The sequence below is a fragment of the Geotrypetes seraphini genome, chromosome 5 (assembly GCF_902459505.1).
Source record: "Geotrypetes seraphini chromosome 5, aGeoSer1.1, whole genome shotgun sequence".
Classification (NCBI taxonomy): domain Eukaryota; kingdom Metazoa; phylum Chordata; class Amphibia; order Gymnophiona; family Dermophiidae; genus Geotrypetes; species Geotrypetes seraphini.
Window position 1 is genome coordinate 103742279 of NC_047088.1, and position 14738 is coordinate 103757016.

General features: G+C 44.9%; 1 protein-coding gene across 2 annotated transcripts in view; it reads right to left on the bottom strand.

Moving 5' to 3' along the window:
* The window catches only part of LOC117361201 (zinc-binding protein A33-like), a 75600-nt gene that overhangs the window by 33035 nt on the left and 27827 nt on the right, over window positions 1-14738 (bottom strand). The window contains exons 2-4 of one of the 2 annotated variants that reach the window (XM_033946223.1): window positions 7883-8240; window positions 5882-5977; window positions 5196-5429 (exon numbers count right to left, since the gene is read on the bottom strand). In XM_033946223.1, coding sequence (XP_033802114.1) covers window positions 5196-5429; window positions 5882-5977; window positions 7883-8236 — 684 coding nt within the window. In that variant the 5' untranslated portion in view covers window positions 8237-8240. Of the gene's footprint in view, window positions 1-5195; window positions 5430-5881; window positions 5978-7882; window positions 8453-14738 lie in introns of those variants that run through there. The other variant, XM_033946222.1, reaches the window with a different exon arrangement.

Below are 14738 nucleotides of genomic sequence, written 5' to 3' on the forward strand. Positions count from 1 at the left end.
CTGGGTGAAGAAGAACTTCCTTACGTTTGTACGGAATCTATCCCCTTTTAACTTTAGAGAGTGCCCTCTCGTTCTCTCTACCTTGGAGAGGGTGAACAACCTGTCTTTATCTACTAAGTCTATTCCCTTCATTATCTTGAATATTTCGATCATGTCCCCTCTGTCTCCTCTTTTCAAGGGAGAAGAGGTCCAGTTTCTCTAATCTTTCACTGTTCGGCAACTCCTCCAGCCCCTTAACCATTTTAGTCGCTCTTCTCTGGATCCTTCTTCATGTACGGCGACCAGTGCTGGATGCAGTATTCCAGGTGAGGGTGTACCATGACCCGGTACAGTGGCATGATAACCTTCTCCGATCTGTTCATGATCCCCTTCTTAATCATTCCTAGCATTCTGTTCGTCCTTTTCATCGCCACTGCACATTGTGTGGACGGCTTCATTGACTTGTCGACCAGTACTCCCAAGTCTCTTTCCTGGGGGGTCTCTCCAAGTACTGCACCGACATCCTGTATTTGTATATAAGATTTTTGTTACCGACATGCATCACCTTACACTTATTCACGTTAAACCTCATTTGCCATGTCGCGGTCCATTTCTTGAGAATAGACTGGAACATTGGGCACTCAAACTGCACGAGAGAAACTAAATTCCTAGAGGCGATAAGGGACTGTTTCATGGAGCAGCTGGTCATGGAACCAACGCGAGGGGATTCCACTCTAGACCTAATCCTCAACGGGCTAGAGGGACCCGCAAAGAAGTGGTGGTACTAGCACCGTTAGGGAACAGCGATCACAACATGATCCAGTACAAATTAAACATGGGAGCATCAAAGGTGAAAAGAACCACAACGACAGCACTCAACTTCAGAAAAGGAAACTACAAGGCCATGAGGAAAATGGTGGGAAAAAAGCTCAGCAACAGCTCAGGGAAGATGAAGACCTTAGAGGAAGCCTGGACACTGCTTAAAGGCACAGTGCTCGAGGCACAAGACCTGTACGTCCCAAGGTTTAGGAAAGGGTGCAAAAAGGAAAATCGAGCTAGAAACCCAGCATGGATAACAAATGCAGTTAAAAAGGCGATAAGTGACAAGAAATCATCCTTCAGAAAATGGAAAAAGGAACCAACAAAGAAGAATCAGAAAGGGCACAAAAGACACCAGAAAGAATGCCATCGAGAGGTCAAGAAAGCGAAGAGAGAATATGAGGAAAAACTGGCAGGAGAAGCAAGAAACTTCAAACCCTTCTTCAGGTATGTGAAAGGGAAACAGCCAGCCAGAGAGGAAGTGGGACCACTGGACGACAGAGACAGGAAAGGAGCGATAAAGGAGGAAAAAGAGATAGCCGACAGGTTAAACAAATTCTTCTCGTCAGTCTTCACCAGAGAGGACACATCCAATATCCCAGAACCCGAGGAGATTATAACCGGAGACCACGACGAAAGGCTGGTACAACTAGAGGTAAGCAAAGAGGATGTCCTCAGACAGATAGACAGGCTGAAGAGCGACAAATCACAAGGCCCGGACGGCATTCACCCAAGGGTACTAAAAGAACTGAGAAACGAAATGGCAGAAACACTTCGCCAAATATGTAATCTCTCCTTAAAAACTGGGGAGATCCCAGAGGACTGGAAAATAGCAAATGTCACGCCCATCTTTAAGAAGGGATCAAGGGGTGACCCGGGAAACTACAGGCCTGTGAGCTTGACCTTGGTTCCGGGAAAGATGATGGAAGCACTGGTTAAGGACACAATCTGCGAACACATAGAAAACAATGGACAACTGAAGGCGAGCCAGCATGGCTTCTGCAAGGGAAGGTCGTGCCTCACGAACTTGCTGTACTTCTTTGAGGGAATAAACAGCCAGATGGATAAGGGGGAATCCATAGACATCATTTGCCTTGACTTCCAAAAAGCCTTCGACAAGGTACCTCACGAACGGCTACTAAAAAAGCTGTGGAACCACGGGGTGCAAGGGGATATCTACCGATGGATCAAACACTGGTTGGCAGGCAGGAAACAGAGGGTTGGAGTAAAGGGCCAATACTCAGACTGGCAATGGGTCACGAGCGGAGTTCCACAGGGGTCGGTGCTGGGACCTCTATTGTTCAATATATTTATTAACGATCTGGAGACGGGGACAAAATGTGAGGTTATCAAATTTGCTGATGACACCAAACTCTGCAGCAGGGTTAGAAACACGGAAGATTGTGAAGCCCTGCAAAGGGACCTAATGAGACTGGAAGACTGGGCAAAAAAGTGGCAAATGAGTTTTAACATAGAGAAATGCAAAGTCATGCATGTAGGGAAAAAGAACCCGATGTTCAGTTACAAAATGGGGGGAACACTGCTAGGGGTGAGTAACCTTGAAAGGGACCTGGGGGTGATGGTCGACACATCACTGAAACCATCGGCGCAGTGTGCGACAGCCTCAAAGAAAGCAAACAGAATGCTGGGCATCATCAAAAAGGGTATCACAACCAGGACGAAGGAAGTCATCATGCCGCTGTATCGCGCAATGGTGCGCCCACACCTGGAGTACTGTGTTCAATACTGGTCGCCGTACCTCAAGAAGGACATGGCGGTACTCGAGGGAGTGCAGAGGAGGGCGACTAAACTGATAAAAGGTATGGAAAATTTCTCATACTCTGACAGATTAAGAACGCTGGGGCTGTTCTCCCTGGAGAAGAGGAGATTAGAGGGGACATGATAGAAACCTTCAAAATCCTAAAGGGCATAGAGAAAGTGAATAAGGACAGATTCTTCAAACTATGGGGAGTCACAAGCACTAGGGGTCACTCGGAGAAATTGAAAGGGGACAGGTTTAGAACAAATGCTAGGAAATTCTTTTTTACACAGAGGGTGGTGGACACATGGAACAAGCTTCCGGAGGAGGTGATAAACCAGAACTCTGTACAGGGGTTCAAGGAAGGTTTGGATAGGTTCCTGGAGGATAAGGGGATAGAGTGGTACAGATAGAACTTGAGGTAGGTATAGAAGTGGTCAGAAACCACTTCACAGGTCGCGGACCTGATGGGCCACCGCGGGAGCGGACCGCTGGGCGGGATGGACCTCTGGTCTGACCCAGTGGAGGCAACTTCTTATGTTCTTATGTCACGTTGCAAGTCTTCGCAATCCTCCTGTGTGTTCACTACTCTCAATAACTTCGTATCGTCTACAAATTTAATCACCTCATTCGTCATACCAATTTCCAGGTCATTTATAAATATGTTGAAGAGCAAGGGTCCAAGCACCGAACCCTGCGGCACTCTACTGGTGACGCTTTTCCAGTCTGGGTATTGTCCATTTACCCCCACTCTCTGTTTCCTATCCGCCAGCCAGTTTTTAGATTGTAAACAATTTTTATTGACTGAAAACAGGCAGAACCAGATAAAAACAGTAGTATACAAAAGACATCAAAACAGAGGCGGGATATCGCTAGAACAAATCAGAACAGTACAAAATCTTATGTCATTTATACCCACCCACGAACCCCAGAAATCTCTTCCAAACCACCCTCCTACCCCCGCCCCCCGTTCACCCTACAAACATGGAAAGGCATGCAAAGGTGTTTCCCGGGCACACAGGGGGTAAAGAGACCCCCATAGCATGAAAAGCCCCCCCAAAAAGGACCAGACGTGCCAGTCCCAGAAAAAGAACAAAAGAACGAACATGGTTCCCCCAGGGTCTGTGCTCTGATGACCCCAGGGCATTCAGCAAGGCAAAGACATCCTCTCCCCCCAAAAAAAACCCAACAACACAGTAATTCCCTTTTCGGAAGTTCAGTGCCATGGCTGTCGTTCTAGATCGATGTTTTGCCCCATGTCCAAGTTGAAGCGGATTATATTGTGATCACTGTTTCCCAGCGTCCCTTCTACTGCTACACCTTGTGCTGGTCCTCGAAGTCCATTTAGAATTAAGTCCAGAATTGCATTTCCTCTCTTGTTTTCCTTGACAAGTTGTTCCAGGAAGCAATCGCCTACAGCATCCAGGAACTTGGTCTCCCGACCGCAGCCGGAGGAGCCTAGGTTACAGTCTATCCCCGGATAATTGAAGTCACCCATAATAACTGCGTTGCCTACCTTGCAGTTACATTTAATCTCGTCTGTCATTTCTCCATCAATTTCTTCGTACTGCCCTGGGGGTTGGTAGTAGATGTCGATCTTCGTTTCCGTTCCTTTTTTTCCCGGAATTTTGACCCATAGAGACTCTACCTTATTTTTCATTTCCGACGTGTTCTCTCCGGTAGACTCAATTCCCTCTTTGATGTATAGGGCAATACCCCCACCTTTTTTACTTACTCTGTCTCTGCGGTATAGCTTGTATCCTGGTAGAACCCCCGCGAATATCAGGGGGGGAGTACTGTACAGACACAGACTGTGCAAGTCTGCCCAGTACTGGCCTTCAATATTTACTATTATTTTCTGATTCTAGATCCTCTGTGTTCATCTCACCTAGCCTTTTTTTTTTAATCGTCCAACTCTTTGTTAAAGCTTGCAAAATATTTGAACATTTCTATCATATTACCCCACTTCTTTTGTTTCCTCTAATGAGTATGTTTTAGGATTAATCTTCTAAAAGGCACCCAATAAAGTATATGTATATACAGTGTATACATTTCAGTTGCACCAGCAGACATAATATTCAAACATCAGGCCAGTCTGTTTCTTAAGATTGCCTCCGGGAGTATGCATGAGATAGATGTACATACATATTTTCTCTTGAATTATTTCAAATGTAGGTGTAAAATATACATGGCTGCACATGCATAATTTTGAAACTTTAATATCCATATATTATTTTCTCCCCTTTTCAAATTATATCCTTGTAATACTTCTTTTATTGCAGCCGTCCTCGTATACGTACTTTAGGCAGCTTAAAACTAGGATAGGCAGATTGAGCCATTCTATGTATGTGCGTTGTGTATAACCTCTTGTTACCTACACAGATCCTGACCAAGAAAGGAGGTTAACAACGTGGGCTAACATTAAAACATATTAGTAATAACTAGGTCTCATTGCATAAAATGGAACCTGGGTTAAAATAGCATGAGTTAGACGTAAAATAACATGCCTTAATGGTAGCCCATGTTGATAATTATACCCCTAAACCTTTGAAAAATTGCCTTTTCAAGTGTCTAAATGTGATACATAGTTTGTATCATTTTAGTAGCCCTTGTTTTATTGTTATAAGAGAGTACTTGCCGTTAGAAAGATAGTGGGATCTTGCTCTTCTAACCGGTCCCTTAGATGTGACATACTCTCCTCAGTTGCTTGAAACTCATCCTTGAGACTCTTCTGAGTATGCTCAATTTCTTCCAGTAGTTTCTCCTCCTCTTTTTTAAGCTCTTTAATAATTCCCTGCTCCTTCTGCTGCAGCCAGTGATGTATCTCAGTGAACTGGGATGAGATGTTTCTTTCTAGGCTAAGGTACTGAGCCTGAGGGTAGTGGGGGGAGGAAGACAGATAGAGAATCAACACAAAGTGCAAACCATGTCCTGTGGATTCTCTGGGGTTCTAGCTCAGGACTTTAATTATTAAGTTGTGGTAAAACAATCATATTTATTGTGTGAGACAATAACCTGCAGTACTATGCTACCACTGGTTAGTACGGTAATTCATTCAATAAATTTAATTTTGTATGGATTCACCCTTCTGTCCTGTTTGTCTGTCATAATTAGATTATAAGCTTTTTCAAGCAGGGACTGTCTCTTGCATGTTTAATGTATAGTGCTGCATGTTCCTGGTAGACTATAGAAATAATAAATAATAGTAATAGTAGTAGTAACTATCGTGACTAAACTATGAGTTCCTCATAGCATAAAATGCATCTTATGTGTTCTTGTGCAGCACTGCATGCATCTGAGAGGGGTGTAACAATTGTAGCTTACCTTGATCTCCAAATCTCTCTCTATCTGCTCCTCTTGCAGCACTTTTAGGCCCTGCAGGTGGTGCTGTTGCGAGTCTATTGTTGCTTTCAGTTTTTCCTGTCATCGAAAAGGAAGTCAGTGAGAGAAAAGGCAGCGCCCAGCCATCAACATTTTATCAACAATCTTACGTAAGATACTGTTAATGGGAAAAGAATATTACCTCACCCGAGAGCTCAGCACCTGGGTACGTTCTGGGTCCATTCAGCCCTGCCCAAACCCAGATATGTGAGATCATTCTGTGGATGTAGGGCAGCAAAGTAGAGCGGACTTTGTCTGTGCCGCTAAGGTGTAAAGGATTGAAGTTTATTGCATAATACTTCAAAGGTGTCTTTATCTTTTACTGGGCAACTCAAAATGGAATGTTTTCTGTCCCTGACTTGTTAGCCAGGGAAGGGGAGACGACATACCACGAGACCAGGCAACAATAGTCTTCTGGTACTGGCTCACAGGCTCTATCAACTCATGTAACCTTATCTCTTGCTGTTTGTAAATCCCACTTTCATCCTGCTGTGACAGCTCCTTGCTTTGGAAATGACACCCACTCATACTGAGTGCTGCTGAATAGCAGTAGAGTTATTCTTTTCCATTTCCCCTAAGGCTGCTAGGCATCTTTAAATAGATTTTGGGAATTTCCACTGGGTATTAGTAGTCAAGCATTTCCCGCCTCCTGTGAAAGGAAGCAGTGAAACATGGGCCATGCTTTTCCTGTCCTTAGGTTTTGGATCAGTTCAAAATATTGCTTTATGCCTCGATTCTAAATCAGTCAGACTAGATGGCAGGATTGCACCTTCTATCTTGGGGGGTACAAAATGTAAGTGCAGTCACATTAGGACAGATCCCAGTAGTGACACAAACTCAGAGAACATCCAACCTGTGCCTTTAACTGTATAATATTTGAAAATATAATGTCCAATTACTGTATTATGTTTTTACAGAATCATTCTGGGAAGGATATTGGGGTAATTTTGTAGGGGGAGGGGCGTTGAAGGCTAAAAGTTCACCTAGGGTGTCTAATGCCCTTGTATAGGCCCTGGTCAGAAGATGTGGGATTCTGGCATGGAGGTACCAGGCTACACACACATGCCCAAAAATACTTATATTATATTTTTCCAGTCACACCTCCTTCTTTTCTCTGTCCCTTTGGCACGTGCTGATCTTATTTCCAATCCTATCTGTTCCACCAGCTCTCACTGAGTGACTGCCAGTGACAAGTCTGTTGAACTTCCAATAATAAAAATTATATGATAAATTCTTCAGTGCAAATATCTTTCAGTTCTGTAATATATGAGTAGTTTAGATTGCAACATGCATGCTCACAGTAATGTTGTAGATTTTGGTAACATAACAGATGGCAGCTGGAAAAGATCAATTGACTCATCCAGTTCTTATATTCACATTGCTAAGGATATGTCCTAGCTGTCAGCCACAGTTTGTAACCCCCTGCAAAATTATCCCATCCAAGAGAATCTTTTTGTCTTTTAAATTTGTACTTCTTTATGGCTTGAGTAGATAAGCAAACAAGATCCCCTCTTATTTCTTTCCTGCACCCTACCGTTACCATATCTAACCATAAAGCCCTTTAATGATCTAAATAGCTGTTTGAACATCTGGCCTTCTAGGTCCTTTGCATAGCCAGACAAAAAGACCTGGTGGTGTGAGCACCAGCATTTTCATTAGGACCTCTATTTATTCCTGTTCTTGCATCTCTAGTAATTTCCTGTATGTATTTTCCTACAGCTCCTCTCTCTTAAATTAATGTAGTGGGATCTAAAAATTAAGAGTGCCTCACCCCAGAAGAGAAATGGAATCTCTTTAGGCCATACACAACCTTTTGCTCTGTGACCAGTGCAAACCTCCTGACTGTATCTATTTCCTTTCTGGGGATCATTATTTGTTAATATTTATTTGTTATTGGACCTTCTTTGCTCTGTGCTGCAAATAAGATTGTATTTGGCACTGTACCTTATATTGCTGGGCAGCATCCTCCACTGTCACAAAACGCTGTGTGGTCCGGTTCATTAGTGGTATTTGAGCCTCCACTACCAGCTTTTCCTCCTGCGGACAGAACTGGCACTTCTTCTCCACTCTGCATAGGTATGCCTGGATAAGTACCCCCAGCAGGTTGTTAGGGGTGTATTTCCTGTCAGTGTGCTCCCTGCGACAAAGGGGGCAGGAACAAGCTGCTTGGTCTTCCCAGAGGCGGTCGATGCAGCCACGGCAGGTATTGTGTGAGCAATCGAGGATCACAGGGTCCTGGAGGATGTCATAACAGATAGGGCAGAGCAGCTCCTGTCTCAGGTCCTCAGGGTCCGACATTGTGCTGGTGGAGAACGTAGAGTAGCTATATGAATTTTTGGCTGTCTTTGTGTCTACATCTGTACTTGCATGTGTGTGTCGGTCTATGTCCGCCTTTGAGTGCATGTGCACATATTTGTTTTGTCAGGTTTAGAGGTATATATTTGTGTCTCTCTGTGTGTGAGTCTGTGTCTCTGCATGTGTGCCTGTGCCTCATTCCCGCTGCGGGAGGGCCTAAGAGAGAGAAAGAGGGAGTAGCTGGCAGCACCTTAGGGTTTTTTGTTTTTTTTAAACCTCAATTTCCATACCTGGAGAACAGTCTTTGTAATTGTACACCTCATTCCTGTCTTTAAAAATTTCAAAGAGACATCTCTCTACCCTTCAGCCCTGAGAACTCTGAAGGTATTCTTACATAGTATTTCAAAGAGCACATACAAAGATACAGGCACATACTACAACAGCAGTATTATTTATATACCATCTATACCAGCAGTCTCAAACTCAAACCCTTTGCATGGCCACATTTTGGATTTAAAGATACTTGGAGGGCCACAGAAAAAAATAGTTAATGTCTTATTAAATAAATGACAACTTTGCATGAGGTAAAACTCGTTATAGTTTATAAATCTTTCCTTAATTGCTTCTGATAATTTCAGCTATACACAGCTGAAAGCAGTGCAACATGCAGAAAGTGAAGTTTAGATAGTTTTTCACTTTCTGCATGTTGCAATGCTTTCAGCTGTGTATAGCTGAAATTATCAGAAGCAATTAAGGAAAGATTTATAAACTATAAAGAGTTTTACTTCATGCAAAATTGTGATTTAGATTCTAATCTAAAGTATCAACTGCAAAAAACAAGATTTTGGTGTAGTCCTCTAGGCTTTTTTGTAGAGGGGCGAATCAATATCTGACTTGTGCCTGGAAAACTTGTGCCTTAAGTGTCCGGTGGTCACATCTGCAACCGCCTTCAGCTCTCACCTTCAGCACCGGACACAACCACCATCTTACATCAAGCAGTCACTGCCAGGAGAGGTGCCGAATTTCACGAGATTACGTACATACGCACAAGCTGCACTGCCTCCAATGGTTACCTTACGTTCTGGAACGTTGCCCGCCTCACTGCTGTAACCTCACACATGCACTTTCCTGCGTCTGTATGCGATTGTCCTCTCCTCTCCACCTCACAATTGCATACAGATGCAGGAAAGCGCTTACATGAGGTTACAGCAGTGAGGTGGGCAATGCTCCAAAACAATGGTAACAAACCAAGGGCCTCAAAATAGTATCTGGCGGCCCCTGGGCTGCAAGTTTGAGATCTATACCAAGAGCTCAAGAATAGTTTGCAATCCTATATAATAAAAGGCTAGCCGCGCATGCGCACTCCTATTTGCATGCTTCCGTGATCAGTAAGTCTGTGCTCTGCCGCGTCTCTGATGATGTCATCAAGGACGTGCCAGAGTACATCAGGGCAGTAGAAGGACCCGAAGCAGCGTGTGAAGACTGCTGCACACCTGCTTGAATTGCCGGTTTGTAGTCGGGCCCGCGGGAAGGAAAGGGGGAGCGGCAAAGGATTCGGGACCGCGTATGTAGTCGGGACCGCGGGAAGGGAAAGGGGGGTATAGGAAACGCTAATGCTACTGCACAGGGAACTGGTGTGGGGGGGGAATGGAGGGGGAGGGAATGCTGCTTCGGACAGACAGACAGAGGGAGGAAGGGAGACAGAAAGAAAAGAAGAAAGACACAGGGGCAGGTGCACAGGGAACTGGTGTGGGGGAGGGAAATGGAGGGGGAGGGAATGCTGCTTCAGACAGACAGACAGAGGGAGGAAAGGAGACAGAAAGAAAAGAAGAAAGACACAGGGGCAGGGAGATACACAGAAAGACAGACAGACAAAGGGGGCCAGGGACACAGACAGACAGAAAGACAGCAGGAGGGGTGCGGATTGCGGTAGAGGAAACTTTTCCAATGGGTGCAACTGGGTGGCTGTCGGGAACCTCTGATCAGGGGCAGAGCAAGGTAAGTGTATCATAGGGATAAGAAGGAGGAGGGAGGAGAAAAAGGAAGGGACGCCTATTGCTGGACAGGGGGAGAAGGAAAGAGGGTGCTGATGGACGGGGGGGGGTGAAGAAAAAGGAATGGAGGCCTAATGTTGGACAGGGGGAGAAGGAAAGAGGTGCTGCTGGACAGGGGGGAGGTAAAACAAAGGGAGAAGGGCTGCTGCTGCATAAGGAGAGCAGTGAAGGGGTGGTGGTGGACATAGGGGAGGTAAAAGGAAGGGACAATGGACAGGGGGAGCAGGCAAGGGGTGGTGATGGACAGCCAAGGAAAAAGAAAGACAGAAAGAAAGAAAGCGGCTAAGGAGAGAGAGAGAAATAAAGACAGACACACACACATATATTCTAGCACCCGTTAATGTAACGGGCTATAAGACTAGTAAGTCATAATTTACAAGTAAAATGAATAAAAATAATATGTGTTAGCTGTATCTAATGGTTAGAGTAACAGAGTAACAACCAGGGAAACCTGGTTGAAATCTTACCGTCACTTGGACATCACTTAACTTTTCATTTCCTCAGGTACAAACTTAGACGGAAGCCCTTCAGGGACAAGAAAATATCTACTGTACCTGAAAGTAACTAACCTTAACCTACTATTGAGAAAGACATGAGCTAAATCAAAATCCAAAATTCATTTTCAGACATACCGTAATAAAACACAAACTCACTCAAGATCTACAGAGCAATTCTACCATGCCACAATGATAATTTTCAGGAGTCACATTTCAGGGGCCTACCTGGGAAAATGTTAAACAGTAAACATGGCAGTGAGCAGTAAAACATCAGTACAGTATAATCTTGTTATAACGGACTTCAAGGGACCTGGAAAAACGGTCCGTTATATCCAGAGTTGCATTTTTTTAAAACTTTATTCAGGGCAACTTGAAACAACGTAAATCCATGAACAACATCACACAAAACATTGGTATGGCATGAAATGATTGCAAACCAGAACACTGTACTGGAAAGAAAAATACTCTTGTCAGTTATTTTCTGGGCTGCATTTTGATACTATATCACCGGCATGCCATGTGCCTTGTAGGCGGAGCCTGTACGTCCGTGGCAGCTCTGGGGACCAAATTAATTGTCCGTTATATCCGAAAGTCTGTTATATGCGAGTCCGCTATATGCAATGATTTTCTGTATGTTTATAATGGCGCACGGCCGGGACCAGCGGACCTCATCCGCTATAGGCGAGGTTCCATTATAAGTGAGTCTGTTATAACGAGATTATACTGTATACTTATTGAGAAAACTAAATAAGCTGGATTAGTACGGATCATTCAATGCTTTTTCTACACATGCAGAATACAGATAGACCTTCACCAAATAAGAATAAGTAACCACAAGCTAAAAATAGGAATAAGTAGACAAAAATTAAGCTAAATTCCAAGAAAGATGGACTATGTATATAGTGCAAATTCCAGAGAAACAGTGGTGCATGTCACCCTGTACTACCGCTATAAAGACTACAGATGCAGCTTTCAAAGACAGACACATTACATTACCTTGATTCATATAACCTGTGTATATCCTATTAAATATCTTAATGTGGTTCACATATCCAAGAGCTGGGCATGCCCAGGAAATACAGCATTATCTCACAAGTGTACTGATGAACCTTAACTAAAATATAAGTTATAAAAAGAAAAGTTTTTAAAGACTTCCTAAACAGGTTAAAAACAGGGTAATCAACCTTGTAAGGGTAATAAGTTTCAAAACTTAGCAACTTGTAGCTGGAAGGACTCAGAAAAGACATATTTATAGATCAATTTTTTAAAACTAGGATATTGCAGTTCTAAATATCGTCTAGCTGTCATTTGTCTATTATGGTCATGCATAGGCACCCAGTATAAGAGGCTTGGGGAGCCCCAACTGTAACTTTTTCACAGTTCCCCTCCCTTCTGCTGCCACAGATGCAAAGCCTATTGTTTTCGACTTGCCCCAACTAGGGAAGACTGTAAGAAGATAAACAGGAGAAAGTAAGCCAGTGATGCTGGATTGGGGGAGGGAGGAGAACAGAGAAACAAAGAGAGGAGAGACAGAGAGAATGGAGTAATGCTGGATGGGAAGAAGAGAGAGAGAGGAAACAGGGTAATGCTGGATGGAGGAGAAGAGGCACAGAGAGAACAGAGTAATGTTGGATGGGAGAGAAGACAGAAAGCAATGTTACTTACTGTAACAGTTGTTATCCAGGGACAGCAGGCAGCTATTCTCACTAGTGGGTGATGTCATCCGACAGAGCCCCGATACGGACATCTTGCAAGCATGTCTTGCTTGAAGAAACTCAGAAGTTTCGAGATGCCCGCACCGCGCATGCGCCAGTGCCTTCCCGCCCGATGCTCCGGGCGTGTCTCCTCAGTTCAGGTAGCTAGCAGAGAAGCCAACCCAGGGGAGGTGGGTGGGACGTGAGAATAGCTGCCTGCTGTCCCTGGATAACAACTGTTACGGTAAGTAACATTGCTTTATCCCAGGACAAGCAGGCAGGTATTCTCACTAGTGGGTGACCTCCAAGCTAACCTCAATGGGACGGTGGGAGAGTTGGCAACTTAGGAGAACAAATTTTGTAACACTGTTTGGCCAAACTGTCCATCCCTTCTGGAGAAAATATCCAGAAAATAATGAGAGGTGAATGTATGAACCGAGGACCAAGTGGCAGCCTTATAAATCTCCTCAATCGGTGTTGATCTGAGGAAGGCTACAGAGGCTGCCATTGCTCTGACCCTATGGGCTGTGACCCTACAGGGAAGGGGTAATCCAGCCTGGGCATAGCAGAAAGAGATACAAGCTGCCATCCAGTTGGAGATGGTGCGCTTCGATACAGGTCGTCCCAACTTGTTTGGATCAAAGGAGACGAAAAGTTGAGGAGCAGCTCTGTGTGGTTTGGTGCGATCCAAATAGAAAGCCAAAGCACGTTTACAGTCCAGAGTGTGTAGAGCTGATTCCCCAGGATGAGAATGAGGCTTTGGAAAAAACACTGGAAGTACAATGGATTGGTTGAGATGAAATTCAGAGACCACTTTAGGTAGGAATTTTGGATGAGTGCGGAAGACCACCTTGTCATGATGGAATACTGTGAAAGGTGGGTCCGCCACCAAGACCTGAAGCTCACTGACCCTGCGAGCAGATGTGAGGGCCACCAAAAAAACCACTTTCCAAGTGAGAAACTTCAGTGGAGCCTTGCTCAGAGGCTCAAAGGGAGGTTTCATAAGCTGAGAAAGGACAACATTTAGATCCCAAACCACTGGAGGCGGTTTGAGAGGAGGATTGACATGAAAAAGTCCTTTCATAAATCTGGAAACCACAGGATGAGAAGAGAGAGGTTTCCCTTGTAGAGGCTGATGGAAAGCCGCAATAACACTCAGGTGGACTCGTATAGATGTTGACTTGAGACCAGACTGAGACAAATGTAGAAGATAGTCCAATACAGAGGATAGGGAGGCTCGCTGAGGCTCCTTAGAATTGGAAATACACCATGAAGAAAATCTAGTCCATTTTTGGGAGTAGCATTGACGAGTAGCCGGCTTCCTGGAAGCCTCCAAGACATCCCTCACCGCCTGGGAAAACTGGTGAGGAGTTACGTTGAGAGGAACCAAGCTGTCAGGTGGAGAGACTGCAGGTTGGGATGAAGCAGAGACCCCCGATGCTGAGTAAGCAGTGAAGGAAACACTGGAAGTAGGTACGGTTCTCTGCTGCTGAGTTAAAGTAGAAGGGAGAACCACGGCTGACTGGGCCACCGAGGAGCGATCAGAATCATGGTGGCATGGTCTGACTTCAGCTTGACCAGAGTCTTCTGAATGAGAGGAAATGGCGGAAACGCATACAGAAAGTGATTCCCCCAATCCAGCAGAAAAGCATCTGCCTCGAGGCGATGAGGATCCTAGATCCTGGAGCAAAACTGAGGCAGCTTGAAATTGTGGGGAGCCGCAAAGAGGTCTATCTGAGGCGTTCCCCACTGAGCAAAGATCTGATGAAGGGGCTTGGAATGGAGTGTCCATTCGTGAGGCTGGAGAAGACGACTTAGTTTGTCTGCCAAGACATTGTCCTTCCCCTGAATGTAGACAGCCCTGAGGAAGGCGTTGTGGCGAACCGCCCAATCCCAGACTCTGAGAGCTTCCTGGCAGAGGGAGGCTGAGCCCGTGCCCCCCTGCTTGTTGACATAGTACATGGCGACTTGTCTGTGCGAATGAGGACCACCATGTCGTGAAGCAGATGTTGAAAAGCTTGAAGAGCATTGAAGATGACTCTGAGCTCCAGAAGATTGATTTGATGGAGTCGGTCCGCACTGGTCCAGAATCCCTGAGTGCGAAGCCCATCCAGATGAGCCCCCCAGGCATAGGTCGAGGAATCGGTTGTGAGGACCTTCTGGTGGGGAGGAGAGTGAAACAGCAAACCTCTGGATAGATTCGAAGAGGTCATCCACCAAAGTAGAGACTGCCGAACAGCAGGAGTGACTGTGATGTGTC